This window comes from Gracilinanus agilis, chromosome 3, assembly GCF_016433145.1.
Source record: "Gracilinanus agilis isolate LMUSP501 chromosome 3, AgileGrace, whole genome shotgun sequence".
In the NCBI taxonomy this organism is placed as follows: domain Eukaryota; kingdom Metazoa; phylum Chordata; class Mammalia; order Didelphimorphia; family Didelphidae; genus Gracilinanus; species Gracilinanus agilis.
Window position 1 is genome coordinate 258,037,822 of NC_058132.1, and position 23,034 is coordinate 258,060,855.

A 23,034-nucleotide genomic window follows, 5' to 3' on the forward strand; every position below is an offset into this window, starting at 1 on the left:
AGATTGAATGAGACAATAATTGTAAAGTACTTAGCACAGTGCCTGAGACATACATAGTAATTGTTTTGTAAATGTTATTTTATTTTATTATTTTTATTATTTTATTTTTGTTTTATATTTTTTGTTATTATTATAAAGACTAAGTTTTACAGTCCTTGCTCTTAAGCAGCTTATATTCTATGGCACTTGATTTTTTAAAATTTCCAGTAATAAGTATTTTTTAAATTAATGTTTCTTCCATTATTCTAGCCTCCCATTAAGCAAATTGAACATAAAAGAAATGCAAAAAAACATATACCTCAATATATATATATATATATATATATATATATATCATCAGGGGTTTTTTTTTGTTTTTTTTTTTATTCCCATGTTAGAAATATCTGAAAATATAGGTCTCTTACAGCACTTCAAGTCCATCACTTTCATCCCTGGCTGAAGGTCAATATATTTTTGTGTGTGTAGATCCTTTTCCTCTTTCAGGCTACATTCTAGGGTATGAAGTTTAAAGGATAAAAAACGTCTTGGTTACAATGTTCTTTTCCCTAGGAAAAGTCAGGCTGATTTAAAGAGCATCTCCAAGAAGAACTAGCATAACTTATTCATAACACTTCAATTCTAGGCTAATGTATTTTGCTATCATCAGCAAAGATGTAGGACAGACTTGGCAATTTTATCCTGTTTAGAAAAGATTCACATCTATTTTTTTGCTTTTAGCACTTGAAGATATATATTTCAAAGAATGTTGTCATGCTATTATTAACATTATTAATTTTCTTCATATGGATCTGTTTTAAGCTCCATAACCATTATCAGAGGTATAAATGACTACCATGTGTACCTGCCTCAATTAAGTGAGTGAAATTTAGGATTGCAAATTACTATCCAAGGAAGGATGGACCAGTCTAAGAAGGCAAAATGCAGAATCAGCAGAGAGAAAGTAAAGCGAGTCGGATTTTATTGGGGGAGAATAAAGACAATCGGAGATGATGGAAATCAGAGAAAGGGGCACTGAGACACATCTAATGTGCTTTAAGTCTTCTTATCTGGGTCTCAAGCAAGAGCAGATATCAAGGGCGCTTGCTGCTAGAAGCCTAGTGTACAGATCAAAGTTCAGAAATTGGTGTTGATTAGCAGGGTGGGAAGAGATCTGTGAGTAGATGATATTCAAACTGTTTTGTCATTACTGCAGCCTGATTTTGGCTTACTAGAGAGATTTGAGCCTCTCCTGTGACTTCTTCTTTTAATAGGTTGGGGAGGCCAATGAGGTACTTCCATCAGGTACTTTGCTAGGCTGAATTTTTTTTTTAAACCCTTGTACTTCGGTGTATTGTCTCATAGGTGGAAGAGTGGTAAGGGTGGGCAATGGGGGTCAAGTGACTTGCCCAGGGTCACACAGCTGGGAAGTGGCTGAGGCCGGGTTTGAACCTAGGACCTCTTGTCTCTAGGCCTGACTCTCACTCCACTGAGCTACCCAGCTACCCCCTCTAGGCTGAATTTTGAAACAAATATATTTGGTTTTTTAGCAAAACTGTGTTTTCATTATTTCCCAGGAACATCTCAAAACACTATGCCAAAGAATGGTGGCAAAGGGGATAGATCACCATACTTGGAGTCAAGAAAACCTGAGTTCATTTGTGGTCTCAGACAGTGATATTTCCCCTCTGTTTGCCTCAATTTTCTAATATGTAAAATGGATTTTAATAATCACATCTGCCTTGCTGGGTGGTTGTGAAGATCAATTAAAGTAATAATTGTAAAGTGTAGTCCAGTGCCTGGTCAATAGTAAGCACTATGTAAAAATGTTAGCTATTACTATTATGAGTTAAATTTATATTTTTACAACATTTTGTACATTTGTTCCAACACAAGAATATTATTATGTCAGTAAAATCAATAAAGATAAAATTTAAAAGAACTCACATCTACAGCTGCTAAAAATTCAGCCTTTTAAGAGTATACTGATAAAGTAAATTTGCACTTAGCTCTGAGCTACTTTTTCTATGGGGAAAATGGCCTTTTTTTGCTCTTCCCAGAACTTGTAAAACAATTCAATTATACTTCCACAATTTAGGGAGTAGGCAGGTAAGCCTTTTCAGTAGAATGAGTATGGGAACTGGAGTTTAAATCCTGTCTCAAACAAAAAAACAGTAGTTGTGTGACCCTGAACAAGTCACAACCTCTGACTCACTTTCCTTATCTGTAACAATTGCCTGATAGAATTGCTGTGCAGATAAAATGAGATAATAAAAAAAGCACTTTTGAAACCTTAAAGTATTCATAAATGCTAGCTAGCTATTATTATAAGTACCTTTTTCACTCCTTGTGGGTATTGTGCATTTACTTATTTTTGAAGATATTATTCATACTGTGTGAAGAGTAACTTCTGAAATTTGTGAAAAGTTATGAGGGGATCTGCACTGATCAGATCAATTGCTTGGTTTATAACATTAATCATTATGTACATTTAACTAGCTTTAACTTTACATAATTTTCTTCTATGTGATATATTTGCAACAAAAATATGATTATAATCACTATATCTTATCATACTATTTAAATAGCTATTTAACAAAGTAAAACAATTTTTCTCACTGAAAGTTTTAAAATTCATAGAAACATTTAAAAGTTTTTCTATTGTTTCCCATCCAAATAGGTAAGCGTACATGTCATTCAGTTTCAGGCATCACTAACACCTATTTCCTCTACTGCAGTTTCACAGAGTACATTGGCATACTTTTGGAAACTGGCTGTATTCTGTAAAGATAACTTGTCATGAATCTCATGTAATTTTCTCACCCATTTTGACCAGCTTCATCATGTTTATATCAACATAATCTTTAACCTGTAGGTAAGAGAATTGAGCTTAAACAAAGCAAAAAACTAGATGAACTTTGCAGAAATCCATTATAATACAAAAGTTCCAATGTATAGGAGCTGATACCTAGATGATACAGTAGGTAAAGTGCTGGACCTGAAGTCAGGAAGACTCATCTTCCTGAGTTCAAATCTGACCTCAGATACTTCCTACCTATGCAACCCTGTGCTTGTCTCAATTTTTTCATCTATAAAATAAGCTGGAGAAGCAAATAGCAAGCCAGTCTAATATCTTTGCCAAGAAAACCTTAAATGGAGTCACGAAGAGTCAGACAGGTCTGAAACAACTGCACAACATCTGTATAGGAAAACTTATCAGTGTCATGATGGGCAAAAGAGGAAAAACTGGGGGCAAAACTCATGTTCAAATATTAGTTACACTGTTTATTTGAGCAAGTCACTTAGTCCTCAAGCCTCAGTTTTCTCATCCATAAAATTTGGAACTTAGACTAAATAAATTCTAATGTCCCTTCTAGCTTCAACATTATAAATCTCTATTCATGCATCCAGGAAAAGTGAAAGTAGGCCATTGCATTTATTCATGAGATGAAGGAAAAATTCATCAATTAATGATTAAAATGTAAAATAACATAACTGGTCATTCTCCTCAAAAAAAGAAAATGATCTCTCTTCCCTCAATCTCCTATTCTCTCTCTGTCTCTCTCTCCCTTTCTCTCTGTGTTTCTGTGTTTCTCTCTCTCCCTTTCTCTCTCTCCCACTCTTCTTCTCTCCCTCTGTCTCTCCATCTCTCTCCCTCTCTTTCTCCCTCTCTTCATCTCTATCTCCTTCTCTTCTTCTCTCCCTCTTTCTGTTTCTGTCTCTCTGTCTCTCTCTCTGTCTCTCTGTCTCTCTGTCTCCTCTTCTTATTTCCCCCTCCCCAATACCTCTTAATATAGTCTATTCTCTATAACAGGCACTGAGTAATTGATGCTGACTCACATTTATCACTGAGACCACTGAATTTTCAAATAACATCTCTCATTATTCAGACTGAAAGCCAATCATCTTCTCATGTATACCTTTGAAGTTTTGTTCCCCTCCTTTTAAACTCTTTTAATTTCCAGAAAACTCTCAAAAGATTATTTCACAGCTTGAAGCTAGAAGGCCACTTTCCTGCCTAAGTCTTTCATTAGTTACCAGAAATAAAATGGTCCCTGTTGTTATGTGCACTTTTTATGCAGAAACTTAATGAAAGCAGCAGCTCCTCTGAAGGCAGCACTGTAGACATCGGCCTTCCTGAAGAGGAACAGCCTGTAGCTGAACCTGAGGAAGCCCTCGAACCTGAAGCCTGTTTCACCGAAGGTATGTGAGTCAACCATCTGTTTTGTTGGATAAAGGAGAAAAGAAAGGATCTGGATGCATATAATATATTTAAATAATGACAATTTTAAGAAACAAAGCTATCCATCTGCCTACCTCCTCCCTCATAAAGCCATGAACTCCTTATGTTGCAAATAGAAAAACTGTCCAGTATTTATTAGGCATCTGCTGCAGGAAGCACCTTTGCTAGCTGCTTTAGAGAAGGCATGATCTTATCTCGGATGGAGTTTGTAATCCAGGAAAGGAAAAACATACAAACAATATAATAGCATAGGGAAAGAGCTAAATCTGTCATTTAATTGACCTAGGGAACTCCCAGATGAGGAAATTTCTTCTGCCAATGCAGATTGACACCTCCTTGACAACATAGTCTTGGAACTGCAAGTTCTTAACTTTTTCATGTCATAGACTCTTGGTTATTTGGTGAAACCTTTTCTCAGAATAACTTTTAAATGCATAAAATAAAATGCATATATTAAAAGGAGACAAACTAAATTGAAACATGGTTATCAAAATATTTTTAAAACAAGTTTACTCTTCCACAAAATGACTATTATGGAAATTTTTTACATGATTGTACATATAAAATCTATATCAGATTGCTTAACATCTCAAGGAGAGGGGAGAAACAGGAGGAATTAAAGGTGGGAAGGTGAGGGAAAAAAGAGAATTTTGAACTCAAAAAAAATTTAATGAATGTTAATTGTTTTTACATGTAATTGAGGAAAAATAAAATATTATTTAAAAAATTTAGAGAGTAGCTAGATAGCCCAGTAGATTCTTGCCGGTCTGGTGAAACCATTTCTTATAGGAAACTACTAAGGAAAGCTAGGCCAGGAAATGAGGAGTCTTAAGTTTAAATGTGACTTCAAATACTTCCTAGCTGTAACCTTGGGCAAGTCACAATCCCAACTGCTCAGCCCTTACTGCCCTTCTGCTTTGGAATTGGTACTTAGTATTATTTCTAAGACAGAAAGTAAGGATTTGGGGGAAAAAAATTTAAAACACATGTTCATAGCCTCTAGGTTAAGAACTCCAGTTAGAGAGCTTCCAAGGACATGGAAAAGTCAAGGCATAGAATTACTTAGCCTATATAATGTAGGATTTAAATTAGTTTCCAACACTCCAAGAATTATATTTTTATGAAGTTTATTAATAATCACTTGAAGTAGAAGGAATAAAAAGGAAATAGAAATTTAAAAAAACTAATTATTTAACAAAATTATGACCATGTGACTCCTTGCCTATTTAAAAAGCCCACTCTACCAAAGCCCCAAAAGGAAGACAAGAGAACAAGAGGCGGGGCTACACCAAATTTATATCCTCCCTACATCAGCACGTAAGGTGAGGAAGGTGAGGTGCTGGGAATTGTGGTTTTTAGGGTAACAGATTCTAATTACACAATAACAAAGGAGGGATTTGAACCTAGGTCTTTCTGACACAAAGGCCAGCTATCTATTCTATTATCATACTATGTCATATATAATATTATATCATATCATATAAATATTACACAGTATTGAAATATAAATGTATTTTTATGAATTCAATTCAACAAGCATCTTTTAAGCACCTAATATGTTCTAGGCCTTGTATTAGTCATTATGTTTATAAAGACAAAAACTGAACAACCTTTCCCTCAAAGGGCTCACATTCTACTGAAGAACCCAAAACACAAAGAAAAGTAAATGAGAAATATATACAAAGTAAATGGAAAATAACTTGGAGAAGGAGAAAGAAATGCTAATAATTGAGGAAGGTGTCAGGAAAGGCATCCTACAGGGTCTGACTCAAAATGAGCATGAGATTGGAAAGTAGAGATTTCTAGAGGCAAAATGAGGAAGGAAAGCATTAGAAGAAGGATGAATAGGGTGTTTAAAGGCTCAAACATGAGAACTGGAATGCCATATATAGAAAACTGAAAATAGACCAATGAGTTGGAATGAAAAAATGGGGAGTAAGACAATGAGACTGGAAAGAAGAATGGGTCTCTCCCAGATTGTAAAGGGGTTCATCTACCATCTATTAAAAAGATAATTCCACATTTGATCCTAAGCTACAACAAAGTCCCAAATGATGCCAGAAGGAGAAGGCATTCACTACAGAGAGTGTCGAACTATATGGAACAAGTTCCTTTTGATTTGGGTTTGAAAAGTTAAATAGGAATTGAGTATGGAAATGGAGACTTTAGGTGTATGAAACATCATGAGCAAAAAAATAGCAACAAGATGGCCTAGGAAGAACTTGAGGGACAGAGTAGTCCCACTTTGTCTGGAGCATAGAATAATATGAACTGAACGGATTAGATTGATGCATAAGGAAGATGAATCCGAAGTAGCATAAAGGAAGAATTGAAGAGGAAAGAGAGGAGAAGCAGGTGGACCCATTAGAATGCTTTTGCAATGGTTGGAGCTGCTATCCTGCATCTAAGAGAAGCCAAAGCACTAGGAAGGAGGTAATGAGGACCTATACTAAGGTAATGGGGTTAAGAAGAAGGTAATGGATGTGAGAGGTGTTAGGAAGGTACAATAAACAAACAGGAATTAGTGACAGCTTGAAGGTGAGAAGAGAGGAAGAGGGAAGAGTGAAAGAGAACACCGGTGTGGCAGACAAGTTCAAGTGAATGAATGGTTGTGCCACTGTAGCTAGAGTGATGTCAGAAGAAAGAGCATATTAATGACAAATAATTATGGACTTGATAGGTTTGAATCACCAGTAGGACATGTATAGTACATATTTGAAGCAGAGGTGCACATCTAGGCTAACAATAAAGGATAAACACTATTTGCAGGTACAATGAGAAGTATTTGCCACACTATTATACATCAGAATTCATCTTTTTTTTAAATCCCGGATATTTATTTATATACATATAAATGTATAAAACAATACCTCTTTTTGATTGTATTGTAAGTCAATCAATTTCTTAGCTGATATCTAATATCTTTTATTAAGGTAGTACCTTAATAGATGGAATCTTAACTGTCAATCAATAAATCAATATTTATTAAGCACCTACTATGGGTCAGTCACTATGCTGGACCGACTATTAAGAAACTAAGTTCTCTTGAATCAAGTAAGACAAATGTTTGATTTAACATATCCTTTAAAATATATTTTTAAAAGAACTTTAGAACTCATTGACACCTTTAAGATGAGTCTGAATTCTCAATTACAAAATCTGCTTTATAGGCACTTGATGATGTTCAGTCATTTCAGTCCTGGCTGTGATTCAGGTCACTGGACTTAGAGGAATCTTCCCAACTGGCAGTCCATTGATCCATTCATTGTGCCAGCAGATAGAAGACAAGGTCTAAAATCAAGAAGACCTTAGTTCAAATCTGGCCTCAGACACTTACTAGTTGTATAACCCAGGGAAAGTCGTTTAACCTTGTCTGCCTCCATTTATTCATCTATAAAATGATCTGGAGATTGAAATGGTCAACCACTCCAGCATCTCTCTGCCAAGAAAACCTCTAACAGGGTCACAAAGAATCAGGCACGCCTGACCAGGGTAAAGGCCCAAACATAGAATTTATAGAAATTTGACTGCCCATTGAAACTGGACAAAATACTTATGCCTAGTTTTAGTAAAGTAGTTAAAAATACTTGTTCTGTCATTTTCCTTAGATGAACTATGAAAATGAATACTAAGTAGTCCTAGGAGATAATAATAGCTGCCATGTATATAGCACTTTAAGGTTTATAAAGAACTTTACAAATATTATCTCACTTTATCCTCAAAGCATGCTGAGAGGTTGATGCTATTATTATTCCCGTTAGAAAGATGAAGAAGTTAAAGCAGATGGAGGTTAAACATCTTGCCCAGGATCACACAGACAGGGATTTAAACTCAATTTTCTGGATTCCAGGTCCAGAACTCTACTGCATTAGTTAGTTGCATCTAAAGAGAAGGAAGAGCCTTTTATAAATGAGACAGCAAATGTAAGATGAATATAATACACCATGCTCAGAGTCTTTAATCCCATTTTGTTTGGTCTTCATGGGAATTTGAGGTCATTAGACTTTTAGAGTATATGAGCTACCATTCTTCCCAATATTTTTTACTTCATTTTATCAGTCTAGAAAGCTGTTCTACCTCTTTTCTGCCTATCCATCCTGAAAACCCAAATTTAATCCCAGCTCCCCCATATAAACTTTCATTGATATTCTTCTGTTGCTTTCTTGAAGTTTTATTTAAATGAGTTGGGTGGCCCAGTGAAAAGAGCCGCTGGATTGAGAGTCAGGAAGACCTAAGTTTGAATCTTGTTTTAGATATTAAATAACTGTATGACCAGGACAAATCACATCACCTCTATGAGCCTTAGTTCTCTCATCTATTAAATTTGGTTAGTAAGAGCACTTGCCTCACAGTGTTGTTTTGAGGATCAAGTAAAATAACATTTAAAAGCACTTTGTAAATCTAAAAATGCATTATAAATGCTAACTATTGTTATATATGTCAACTTTTTGTGTCCTTATTCCCTGTTCCCCATCACACTTCATAACCCCCAGAGGTCTAGTATTTAGTATTATGTCTTTATATGTGCTCAGTAAATATTTTATTGATTTAATTTTTATGTAGTACTAAAATAAGCAGGAAGCCATAAGAGAGGGATGTATGGACAAATGTGGCCACTGCCAATCATACTTTTCAGAGCCAAGCAATTTTGGAAAATCACTTAGAATGCTCCCCTAAACTCTCCTAAAGAAAACACAAGTAGCAGAAAGAACATCAACTTCAAAGTCATAAGACCTGGGTTTAAATCTTGCCTCTACTACTTATTACTGTTTTAAGCCTCTTCTCTCTGATCCTTTGTTTCTTCATCTCTGAAATGAGGGAATTAGGCTAGATATATTCCCCAGTCCCTTACAACAATCAGTCTATGTTCCTAATATCCAGAGGCTGACTGTGTTGTTGTTTGTTTCTTTTTTTTTAAACCCTTACCTTCTGTCTTGGAATCAATACTGTGTATTGGTTCTAAAGCATAAGAGTGGGGAGGGCTAGGCAATGGCGGTTAAGTGACTTGCCCATGGTCACACAGCTAGGAAGCGTCTGAGGCCAAATTTGAACCCAAGACCTCCCATCTCTGGGCCTGGTTCCCAATCCACTGAGACACCTAGCTGCCCCCGTTTGTTTCTTTTTAGTAACTTGCTTTTGATTTTTTTTTTACTTCACATGTTGAATGTCAGAGGCTTTATGGTGAGGTCAAAAGAATAGTACACAGTGCAGAAAGAATTGCTTCCCAGAATGTTAAGAAATACTTATGCTGGTTAAATAAGTAAGAAGGAAGGTGCCAAAAATTACTTTGCCATCGGTTAGTCCATCTTTTCATGTTACAACCTATTCCCTACAGGCTGTGTACGAAGGTTCAAATGCTGTCAAGTGAGTGTTGAAGAAGGCAGAGGAAAACAGTGGTGGAACCTGAGAAAAACCTGTTTCAGGATAGTGGAACATAACTGGTTTGAGACTTTCATTGTTTTCATGATTCTCCTCAGTAGTGGTGCTCTGGTGAGTGAAAAAAAATTAATTTCATATGAAAGAAATTTTCCAAAATCATCAAATTTTTCCACATAATATTTATACCCCAAATGTTTTTCAGTACTACCACTATTCAAAAGTTCCATACTGTAAACTCCTATTTTTCCCATGTCTGCTCTTTAAATGAACAATTTGTAAAAAAATTCTGTGTACTTTAGGTAGTAAATACTGAAAATGTATCCCTAAAATGTCTTAGCATTCACCCAGTGAATATAAGTGATAAGCTTTTTTAACCTACTGTTAGGCAAATATGCAGAACCATGATACAGCAATATATTTAATAATGTGTATGTTATGTGAGGTCTAGGTTCCAGAATATATTCAGAGTTATGCAATTCTGTTTTTGAACAATTTAGAAGCTAGAGTCTATAAGTCCTCAGGGACCATTTCTCAATCTATTTAGTATTATGTTCAGTATTCTCCTGCTACTCAGGAAACAATAAATGTTGATGATAATAAACAATGGGCAGCAAGCCCAAGTAGCTCATTTAGAGATTTTTATTTCCCTTTAATATGCAAGTGTTTTATTCTTATCAAAAATCAATCAATGTTTTCAATGAATAAGTCTTTTCTTCCCTACGAAATTCAAGTTCTAGTATATTAAAGAAAATATTTGGAAAAAGACCATTAAATAAAGATGGAATGACATCCTTCATCTATAAATTAAAGGAGTTATATTAGATGATCTCTAAGATTTCTTGAAGCTCTAAACCCTATGATCCTATGAATGACAATCTAAAAATGTGATTCTACTTGAAATCAGATTGATTATATACTTTGTAGTTAAAAGTGGAGTTCTATACAATCCATTAAAACAAGACCTGAAGCTTATTATAGCTTGCATAATGAGCTTCTTATTTCAAAATTTAAACTGAAATCAAAGAAACTAGGTAAATCCATCAGATCATATAGGTATGAACTAAATAGTATGCCTTTGGATGTGAAGTAAAAGTGATGAATAAATTTAAGGGATTAAATTCTGGTAGAAAGATTGCCTTAAGAACTATGAATGGATAGAGGTTCACTATATTGTACAGAAAGTAGCAACAAAAACATTTCAAAGAAAAAGAAGAACAAAAAAGCAAAATGACTGTCTGATGAGGTGTTACAAAAAGCTGAGGAAAGAAGGAAATTGAAAAGGAAAGGAAAAAGGGAAAATATATACCCAACTGCATTCAGAATTCTGGAGAATTGTATATAAAGAAAAAGATTTTCCTAAATGAGAAATGCAAAGAAATAGAAGAAAATGATAGAATGGGGAAAAACAGATCTTTTCAAGAAAATTAAAGATAATCATGACATGAGCAGTATGGGAATATATATTGCATGAAAGTAGTAATATACTATATTTCAGACTATATGCTGCCTCAGGGGAAAAGAGAAAATCAGAATCCCAAAATGTCAAAAAAAATTGTCAAAAATTATTTCTACATGTAAGTGAAAAATAATAAACTTGAAAAATAAAGAAAATTAGCAGTATCAAGGAAATATTTCATGCAAAAAAATGGTCATGATAAAAGACAAAATGGCAGGACTTACCAGAAGCAAAAGAGATTAAGAAGGGGTATCAAGAATATACAAAAGATCTATACAAGAAAGATCTTAACATCACTAACAGCTATGATGGTATGATCATTAATCTAGATAGATATCCTGGAGAATGAAGTTATATAGGACCTGGGAAATATTACTAAAAATAAGGCTAGTGGAGATGATGAAATTCCATTTGAGCTATTTAAAATCTTAACAGATAATGCTATTAAGGTGCTGCATGCAATATGTCAACAAATCAAAAAAACTCAATAATGTCCACTGGGTAGGAAAAGATCAGTTTGTACTTCAATCCTAAAGAAGAGCACTGGCAAAGAATGTTCAAATTGTCAAACAATTACACTCATTTCATGACAGCGAGGTTATGCTTAAGATTCTGCAAGTTAGACTTTAGCAGGATATGAGCTTATAATTACCAGAAGAGCAGGGTGGTTTTCAAGGAGGCAGAATAACAAGAGATCAAATTGCCAACATTCATTGGATTGTGGAGAAAGAAAGGGCATTCCAGAAAAATATTTATTTCTCTTTCATTGACTATACTAAAGCCTTTGACTATGTGGATAACAATAAAATGTGGCAAGTCCTCAAAAAGATTGGAATACCAAATCATTTTTCTTCTCTCCTGAGAAACCTATATGTAAATAAAGAAGCAACAATAAGAACCAAATATGGAACAACTCATTGATTTAGGAATATAACAAGGCTGAATATTGTTACCTTTAACTTATATACAGAGTACATCATGCAAAATGACATGCTGAATGAATCAAAAGCTAAAATTAAGGTTGCCAAGAGAAATATCAATACTCTTATATATATAAGGGATGCTATTCAAATGGCAGAAGGTGAAGTAAGAAGTCTCTTACTGAGGGTAGAAAAGGAAAGTGTAAAATCTGGCTCAAAGCTTACATGAAAAAAACTATTATAGGGGGCAGCTGGGTAGCTCAGTGGAGTGAGAGTCGGGCCTAGAGACAGGAGGTCCTAGGTTCAAACCCGGCCTCAGCCACTTCCCAGCTGTGTGACCCTGGGCAAGTCACTTGACCCCCATTGCCCACCCTTACCAATCTTCCACCTATGAGACAATACACCGAAGTACAAGGGTTTAAAAAAAAAACTATCATAACAACTAGTTCCATCCACTCTTAACAAACAAAGGGAGAAGAAATGGGAGCAGTGCCAAATTGTATATTCTTGGGCTCAAAGATAACTGTGTATGGTGACTACAAACATGAAATTTAAAAAAAAAAAACATGAGCCTCATGAAGGTATGGAAAAAGTTATGGAAAATCTGGACCGCATACTAAAAAACAGAGACCTCACCTTGCCAACAATGGTTCATATAGTAAAAACTATTTTTTTTCTAATAGCAATATATGGCTGTGGGAATTGTGTTATGAGGAAAGCTGAATACCACAGAATCAATGCTTTTGAATTGTAGCATTGGAGAAGACTTTTGGGAGTCCTTTGGACAGCAATGAGATCAAATCAGTCAATACTTAAATTAATTCAGATTAGTCATTAAAAGGTCAAATACTGAAACTGAAGCTTAAATACTTTGACCACATATGAGAAGACAGATTACTCATTAGAAAAGACCCTGCTGTTGGGAAAGATTAAAGACAAAATGAGAAGATAATGGCAGAGGCTGAGAAGGATTGATGTCATAGAAGCAAGGAACATGTGTTTGGGCAGACTTCAGGAGACAGCAGAGGATAGAAAGGCCTGATGCACTATGGTCCACAGTCATGAAGAGTCAGACATGACTGAATGACTGGACAACAAAAACAACAACATTTCAATGCAGCAAAGTGAAAAAAAGCACATAGAGCTACATGTACATTTTCTCCTTTCTTTAAGTCAATAATGACAGTTCTTTGCACTGAATATATAATCCTATCTGAAAGTCATATATCTAGGTTTCCATCTTCTACCATTGACTGAAATGAAATGAAATTACTCCTATGTAGAAAACATGGAGGAGAATTTCCCAGAAACCAATATTATACTAAGGATTGCAGATAATATGTTATTCATGCAATCGTCTCTACTGAGGAATAAAAACTATCAATTACACTAATTGAGTAAAAAGGATAAAATGAAGCCAGTGTTTAGCAAACATGAGTAGGGGAGGATGAGCCACAAATATTACTTTATGAGGACCTAAATTACCGTATATTCATTTCCTTTACTCTCTGGTAGTTTAAGAAGCAGCTGAAAGGTCAAAAGATGTGAAGCAGAAGGAAAAAAATTATAATCCTACAACTGTAAAGCTGGATAGCTGAGTTCTGAGTTCACATCTATTTTTAATTAATTAGTAACAGCCAATAAAAACTTGAAATCTAGCTAGAGTCATCCCAAATAAATTGATGCAGTGAAAATCTACCTTTTTCTTTTTTCTTTACTTCCTTAGTAGTACGTAGTAGTACATTTCATCCAAAACGTTTAATTCTGGATATTTGCAAATCTTTGAAAAGGGAAGAGCAGTAACTAGCATTAGCAGGGAGCCCTTCTACATCCCATCTGCTCATGGAGTAAGTGGAGGGTAAGAAAGTAATCCAAAGGAAGAAATCTTTTTTTTAGGTCAAAATAATATATATTCTACCCTCTCTGCTATCTGATACCATAAAATACCACCTTATATCATACCATACTCTACCCTACCCTACCCTATCCCACTCCAACCTGCTCTGCCCTGTCCTACCATACCATACCTACCATACCATACTATATCATACCATACCATACTAACCTGTACTATTCCCTATTATAGCATATGTATCATACTATTCCATGCCATATTATATTATCTGATAACATACTGTACTATACCATACCATACTATCCCATACATTCTATACTATATACTTCTATACAATACACCATTGATAATGTTATAATTTAGTAGGTAGTGTAATGGACCAAAAGACAGAAAGACCTAGATTCAAATCTCAACTGAAACACTATCTGTGTGACCCTGACAAGTCCTTTAACCTTTTGGGATAACCTGAACCTCAATTTACTCATCTGTAAAATGGTACTAATCATAGGTCTTTGTTCACAGAGGTGTTTGAAAATAAGCTAATGTATATAAAGCACTTTTTAACTTTGAAGTGCCCTATCAATGTTAATCATTATTAATGGTTTTCACATTTTTCTCCTAATCATTCAATCTAGTTTACAAATCAGATGTTATGAATACTAAAATTTGTCCCCCCCTCTTTTATAGGCATTTGAAGACATTTATATTGAACAGCGAAAAACTATTAAAATCATGTTGGAATATGCAGACAAAGTTTTCACTTATATCTTCATTCTAGAAATGCTTTTAAAGTGGGTGGCATATGGCTATCAAACTTATTTCACTAATGCCTGGTGTTGGTTAGACTTTTTGATTGTTGATGTAAGTATTCTATGCATTTATCTTTTTATCTTTTATTTCTACATTGACCTTGGCATCATTAAAAAAATTTTTTTAATTTAAGTCTATGTCAGTTATCTGGACAAGTCTAACTAAGGCTGGATAGACTCATCACCAGGATGACCAAGGGGTAATGACTTTTCAGTCACAGTAGGTCTAAAAGGACATTTTGAAATCATAAAGTGAATGCTTTCTGTGTTGCTATAGGGGATATTCAGGCCAACAGTTTACTCACCAGTAAAAATCAGAATAATCATATTTATACTAACCCCTCCTTAGGGATGTTGTGATTAGAATATTGAGTGACCTTAAAGCACTATAAAAATGTCATTTTTATATATAATTGAATAATTGGTTTAATTTTTATAAATAATATTGTATTATTTATGTCATAAATAATATTGTATTATTTATGTCATAAATAATAATAATAAGCATAGTGAATAATCCCATAGAGGCAGAGTTTTATCTATTCCTTTTTATTAACAAGTGAGAAGGAATTTTTAAAAAACCACTGCCTTCTACCCAGCTCAAAAGGCTTTGAATTTTACTTTTTTTAGTTATTGACATGGAAGAATTTAAAGTAGATTTTATATTAGAATGCTTTTATGACAGACTGTTAGAGTTTATTCTCTCCATAGGTTGAAATGAAATGCCAAACACAAAGGTATGGTCAAGATAAATAAGGAATTTAATCACTTAGAAGACTGGGCTGAATATGTTTCCAAAGAAAGGTAGCTTTACATCTATTGATGAGTAAATGTGGTGTTCTTATCATTTCAATTGAAGTATCAGTCCTTGTATTTTGTCAATGAGCCACAATCCAGTTGATGAAATTTAATCAGGATTTGAATAAGGATCAGAATGGTAGCTACCACTTTTTAGAAATTATAAAATTATATTTTTCACCTATTTTGATTTTTTTTCACTCATTTCTTCCACACAGGTGGCTTCCTTTTTCACTAAAAGTTAGTGAAGGATTTTATAAGATACATTATATATGAATCACTAATTAATCTGTTTTCTTTACCAAGTGTTGATAAATTTCTTTTTCTTAAAGAAAAAAATTCCTTTATTCCATGACTTCCTAAAAATATTCAACCATTTTTCTTTTTTAAAAGTCAATAGCTATATTATCATCTGTTATATATGTAAAAGTCACTCTAAATTAAAAGAAATACATTGCTTTTCTCTTTTATACAGGTTTCTTTGGTTAGTTTAACGGCGAATGCCTTGGGCTACTCAGAACTTGGTGCCATTAAATCCCTCAGAACACTAAGAGCTCTGAGACCTCTTAGAGCCCTATCAAGATTTGAGGGAATGAGGGTAAGACAAATGAAAGAAACTAGGGTAATGCATGCAGTAGAAAGAGGTCATGCATGCAAAAGGAATGGCAAATCTTTGCAGAAATGCTACACTCTTCCTCATATCTGTTGCATATTTACCATTCAGAGATATGCAAAATACTGGACTTTTCCAGTAATAATAGTGATCACACATCACTGGGTGCATCCAAATTGCTTTACCCTCATCCTAGTCAATGTCAAGAGTTTTTCTATTATTCAATACAAATAAGCAGAGTGTTAAACTTACTATTATTTTTATTTATCTAATCCTGTAGTGAACTAAAGAGAATTCTAAACCATGTTCTTCTTTCTGATCAATGATCAATTAACTGGCTTTATCTGCACAATGCCTGAACTGAATGAAAAGTAAAATATGTGATAGGGTGCTGTTTTAGGTCTTTATTTTGTTCTTTTTTGATCCCAAATGAGAGAGACCGAGTAATATAGTGGGTAGGAAGCCAACCTCAATTTCAAAAAGACTTTGTATTAAGGTCCTGTGTTTGCTCCATAGCAAGTGAGCTCTATGTACATGCCAAGTTACTTGGATCTCTTAGCATCTAAGCAACACCCTAAGACAATAAATAATTGAATAACTGCAGATCTATATTAGTAGAGGAAGTTTCCTTGCCTGGTGCTTCCTATATCAAAGAAATCGGAGATCTAGACCAAAAATTAAAAATAAACAAAAACTTAAGCAGTAAATGATTGGAAATAGTCAAGAGTATTAACATTGCTAGGCTTAAATATTGGCTGAGATTTCTTTTATTTTTCTTGGATGTTTAAGTTTTCAGATTAAATTTCCAACTATACTATTATTCATAAAAAATCTAAAATTGATATCCCTCTTTGGAAGTGCTTGTATTTTGTTGTCAGAAACATTTATAAAAAGTTGCTGGTTCTTTCACCAACAAATGAAAATGAAATAATTTTGATAATTTTTTTCTTTGAAACTTGTCACTGAATGATGGCTCTAAAATTAACTCACACTTATATTCTCATTTACCAAATATCATATTTTAAAACTGTGGTTTTCTTTTGCATTTTTTTGGAGACTCTTTGCCCAGGATCCTGGTCAGAAAAAAAGTCTATCATATTTTCATCTGTGTGGGTTCCCATATTCCTTTCATTTATTATAAACGTATATCCTATACAAGACTCTTTATAGTATTATAAAAATCTATTGCACTTTAAGAAAAGTAAACTTATAATTCTATAAAGCACAGTTGTTTAAACAGATTAATTTATTATGGACAGCTCTCTCTTCTCTCTAAAACTTACTACTTTACAACCTAACAATGATTTTGGATTTCATTTGGAATTTAATAGTTTAAAATGAGACTCAAGATCTCTTCAAAAGTTAATCAAACAATGCTATATCAATGCTAGTTGATCAGATTTAAGTATATAGGATTTATTTTTTATTGCATTATTTAGGTTCGTCAGAAAAATACTAGCATTTGAACACAATAAAGATAAAAGGAATATTTTTTCCCTTCCCAACAGAGCTAATCATATTTTCATAAAGACATTTGTATAGGAAATTCTGACACCAAATTGCATTTATCCATGAAAAACAATTGTCATTATTTAAATTTAAAATCTGTTACTTATTTTACTGTAGAGTGGCAAGTCTTTTTGTTCTGAATATGTTTTCCATTAGTGAAAATTTCAATTTCATATTGAATCTGAGTTTTTTCCAATCCTACAGATTTGAACCTGTCATATCTAAATGATATATGTTCTAATCATTTTATTTAAAATCTTAAATTTTGTTTATAAAATTTCATTTATAAAATCTTGAGTCAAATGTTTCTCTTTTATTATATCATTGCTAAGAGTACACAAGTTTGGATATTCACGGAAATTGACTCAGAGTTCTGTTTTATTTTTAAAACACTATCTTTAAACCTGGCATAATGGGTAAAAGTTGGACTTGAGATCAGGAAAAATTAGATTCAAATGCTTCCTCAGGCACTCACTAGCTGAGGGATCCTGGGCAAATCTTTTAAATTTCAATGTGCCTTTCTAGGTCTTACCTACTATACCACAGATATCGGCTGACCTGTTTCTAGGGAGTTAATGCCTATATTAAGTTAACTATATATCTGTAGGGTATCTTTAGTCACATTGTTTTGCTTGCTGTTCATCAGTAAAGAACTATCCAAAATACAACTGTTTTTAATGATTCATGCATTTAACCAATGGCATAAAAAAGTAAGCTTTTAGTAACATCTGGTAGGAAAACTAAAGAAATCATTTAATTTCAATAAATTAGGGTTAGACTTATGTATGCTGTCTCATATTGCAATAAGATCTTCATACCACAAAAACTTCCATCCATTCCAGCACAACACCATTTGGCATTATCAGTTGACTAGATTTTTTCCCCCCGTTCAACCATTTGCAGTTGTTTTCACTGTGGAGACCCAGATAGAGACAATGATGATTGATGATTCTATCCAGAAACTGAGCTTTGAATATATTCAGATACTTTCTTTTTCATTCTAATTTTTGTAGCACAAAACTGGAGTAGCTGTAAAAATTGTATGCTAAAGCATAAAAAAGTAGCCTTTTTTGTTTGCTTGCTGAAATACACTGGTCATTTCAAAGCATGTGCTTATATGTAGCATCACTGAAAAAAGCATGCAATCTAGTGCTTGACAAGGAGGCCTAAAGTGATCTATCAATTATCATCATATTGGCACTTTCAGTTTTGCATGACTGATGCACATTTCTGGCTGACAGCTTTAACATTTATTGTATTTCAAATTTCCAGTCCAAATTCTTTAACATGTTAAAATTGAACTGAGAGAATTGATGTCTTTAAATATCTATAGTACAATTAAATTTGTATTTCTTTAATTTCCTAATCTAAGAAATCTGTTAAGATAAATGCCTTATTTTTTCAAAAGTACTCTCAGACTTCATTGATAGGGAAACTGACCGCATCATATACAACAACTAACACCAAATGTTCTGTCATATCAGGTTCCTAATAACAAACTATATATTTCTATTTTATATAGGATAATCTTTCTCCAACTTGGATGGGGTGGAGCGCTGGTTCCTCCCCTGAACCCTTTATAATGGGTACTGTATTTCCCCTTTTGCTACCTTTAATCCTTTCACTGTGACTAGTTCATGTGCAGTGGGGTGGGAGGGAGTGGAGAGTTTCATTTGAGTGTCACAGTAGGACATCATAGTTAGACTTTCCATTCTAATTCCCCTTTTAAATTGCTTTACATTTTCTCCAAAACTTATATTTTGGGCCTGAATTTGCTCTTTGAGATTCTTGGCCCCAGCTGTTAATTTATATGGAAAAGTTCATTAACATTGAGTTAACCATTTACAAAATATGTAATCCATACATGGAGAAAAAGTGTTTAGATAGGTTTTGGGGGTTGGGGGAACCCTTGGGCAATTCATATAAAATGGTTGTTTTAAAACCTTAAACTTGTCATGAAAGAATGAGCTTTGCTTCTTAGAAAGTTGGTTTGAAGTCATGAAAACTGGAAACTCAGAATACATACAGTAGTTTTAGTATCCTGCTGATTTGAGCAGACACAAGTGTCCAATGTTCTAGGCTTTATAGGAATGGATATTGATTGTGTAACCATTCTCATCCTTTGTTAAATGTATGTTTATTGGAGATTCTTTTCAAAATATAAATGTAAGAAAATACAGAAGTGGTCAGTGAATTTATGAAATTAGTGTTTTGAGAAAATGAGAAAACATATTGAATCATAAAAACCTCCACTCTCTTGGGTTCACACATATATTTGAATCCTACAGTTTTACAGTTTTCAATCTTTAAACATCATGATTGTTGAAATAGGCAGGAATAGGTTTTCCTTTCTTGAATGAAACTAGACAGTCATGTAGGTTTTTAATAAGAAACTATTTCTTTTTATTAGAGATATGTGATTCCTGATTGACTTTATAGTAGGCATTATATATAAAAAATAAGTCAAAATACTAATAGCAAATGAATCTAAATTTTACTTAATCTTGAAGAAATAAAAATATTAGTCAAGAGGTATAGCTTTTGTTTTTAAGAAGTCAAATTTGAATTTGAATTATGAACTAAATTATTAGAATAAAAAGAAAATGCTGCCACTCTGCTCCAGACCCTTTACCAAATGATCTCTTTTTAAAAATATCATATTCCATAAAATTTGTCAACCCAGTTTTCCATTTCCTCAGTTTGATGTCTTTTGATTTTTGTCTGTGGCACTGGTCAATTCAATACTTCCCCTCTTTTGAGATAACACAATTATAGAAAATCATGAATGGTATTGATTTTAAATTTAGAAATAATTTATTCATTAAACAAAGGAAAGGTAATCCTTGGAGTAGGATCATTATCAATATCCATTTGTCATTTTATATTGAAATTAATGATTAGTTTGTGTTAAAGTGTAGTATATTAGAAAGCATTCTGAAATGGAAATCAAGAAGCATAGGTTCTAGGAAAGGTTTTCTATTTGCTTGATTGTCTATGGTGGTCAAGTCATTCCATCCCTCTTTTCTCATCTGTAAAAGGAAGAGGTTTCTACTAGATGATCTTTAAAATCCTTCTGACCCTAAGGTATTATGGACTTTATATAAGACTTTAAATATACTACTTGTGTAAAATAGGCATTTTTTTAAGGATCAGAAAACTGAATGTTTTTGTCCATCTTCTGTATTGGTTTCTAGTCAATAAGCAATCTAGAATATGTTGTTTTGATGAGGGAAATGGCACCAAAATTATATATGTAAAAGTAAGGCTATATGTTTGTAGCATTTTCTGTTTCCTTACCAAAACAACAGGTAATCTCTTAGCTACGATGATTTAATGACAATTTCCTAGTATTCAGAAACTCTAGTATATATGTTGAGTATTTCAACATTTATGCAAACAATATATATCTAGTGAGACTAGTTAGATTTAAACATGATAAATAACATTAATCTTTATTGTGCAAATTGTAAACTTTTAGAATATGAGATTATGAAGAATTGGATGAGGTAGGTTTTTTCAAGTTATGCATCTTGTAAATTTTTCCAGAAAGTAATATTTAAGATGTCATGGTAGAAATCTTCATCCAAGAAGAAGCACATCATCTATTTATCTTACCTCATTTAAAATAGCTTCTTTCTCAGACCTTTCTTTTATTTGAATTGAAACATAAATCTGCTCCTTCTATTTTATTGAGCCACATTCTTCCTTTCCTTCCTTTCCCTTCTTTTCTCATTCCTTCCTCCCTTCTTTTCTTTTTCTTCCTTTCCTTCTTTTTCTTTTTTCTTTCATTTTTCTTTTCCTGTTTCTTGGCACAATACCATGATTAGATATATTAAAGATACACTATGAATGTGCTCTTCTTCAAATAAAAAAATTATTCTACTTCTTTTAGTTCTTACTTCAAACTATACAGTAACTAACTGGGCATTTCAGATGTAGGGATATAACATTCAGTTAGACCATTCAGAAGAATCCACCTTAGCCCTGATGTCTTCAACTCTCCATTGTTCCTCCAGGTCCTACAGATTCTCTGAGAAAATTTGAACTAACTCAAAAAATATTGGTCACATTCATCTACATTCTTCTAGGCATAATATTGCTTACTCTTCTTACTGACATAGTCAACTCTCAAGAAGTTTGGTAAAACAAGTCTCTGAATTATGAAGGAGGCTTGATTTGACAGTATCTGTAAGTGGATAAGAGTGTAGGAGGAGAGAAAGTAGAGTTGCCTATTGCAAATCCCAGAAATAATATGATAAATATGGAGGCATATTTAGCCACAATTTCTGAAGAACTCTATTTACTTTGGATTAGTTGTTAATCTCCCTTTTAATGATGTGTGTTATCTGTAAATTCACATAATATAAGGAACAGAACACTGGACTTTATGTCAGTAAAACCTGAGTTCAGATTCCAACCTCTGCCACTGACTACCTTTGTGACATAGGGCAAGCCATTTAACTTTTTTTGTTCTCAGTTTCTTCATCTATAGAATTAAAAGGAGAGACTAAATTACTTCCAAGATACTTTCCAGCTTTTAATCTTTACTCTTTAACTTCTCTATTTCATTGTTATCTAGATCAGACATATTAAACTTGGGACTTGCTGAACTAGATTAAAATTCAATTGACAAACTCAAAAACATAGATAAAAATATACCATATTTTATGTTATATAATATGTTATATATTTGTTATATAATATAATAAAGTATAACATAAAAATAACCAAATAATGTTATGTGTGGTTTTCTAAGTCAATATACAGTCTGCAGGGACTGATCTAGAGGGCTGTTAAAAAGCTCAAATAAGAAAAAAATAAATAACAAATTAATTTCAAGGTCAGAAATAGAATTCATTAAATTCTAATGATATTATCTAATGGTGGGAATGGAGGTGACCCTGGGATCTCAGAGGTTATAACAATAGATTTTGAGTGCTAGCTGATGAGATGAAGCTTGAAATGCTTTGAGCAAGGGTTTAATGATGAACTATATGACTATTGCTCAAGGACTAGTCCAAATTCAATGAGGCTTATCATCAGATTGTTGAGCAGTGATATTTCTGAGAGGGGAAGCATGTCAAAAATTCATGAAGACCATTTACAAAGGTAATGAGGAGTTGTAATCTGTATCAGTGGAGTGATCTCACTGATAAAGTCACAGGTCTTTTGAAGTGATGAAAAAGTTGAAAATAGTGAATACAAAAGAAATTTGAGAAGTTCAAAATGAAATGGAATTTGGGGATTTTTCCAGTCAGCTTGGTAAATGAAGATAGCCCAACTATTAAATTGTACCCTTTAGCCAGTTTAGTGGTATATATTTACCCACCTTGACAAACAACTAACTTATGTTTACTATAAGGTTCTTTGTCAGTAGGCACAGCCCAGATTGCTTTCATATGTTTGTTCCCTATCTTTGTCTTTGGTAGTTTTAACATGTTGGTAGGATTATTTCTCCCCTTGTTCCATATCTTCA

At 33.5% G+C, this 23,034-nt stretch overlaps 1 protein-coding gene across 1 annotated transcript in view; it reads left to right on the forward strand.

The window, feature by feature from the left end:
• The window catches only part of LOC123241459 (sodium channel protein type 1 subunit alpha), a 138,448-nt gene that overhangs the window by 97,425 nt on the left and 17,989 nt on the right, over positions 1-23,034 (forward strand). The window contains exons 7-10 of the mRNA XM_044669104.1: positions 4,059-4,179; positions 9,555-9,709; positions 14,517-14,690; positions 15,912-16,034. Of these exons, the coding sequence (XP_044525039.1) occupies positions 4,059-4,179; positions 9,555-9,709; positions 14,517-14,690; positions 15,912-16,034 (573 nt within the window). The remainder of the gene's footprint in view (positions 1-4,058; positions 4,180-9,554; positions 9,710-14,516; positions 14,691-15,911; positions 16,035-23,034) is intronic.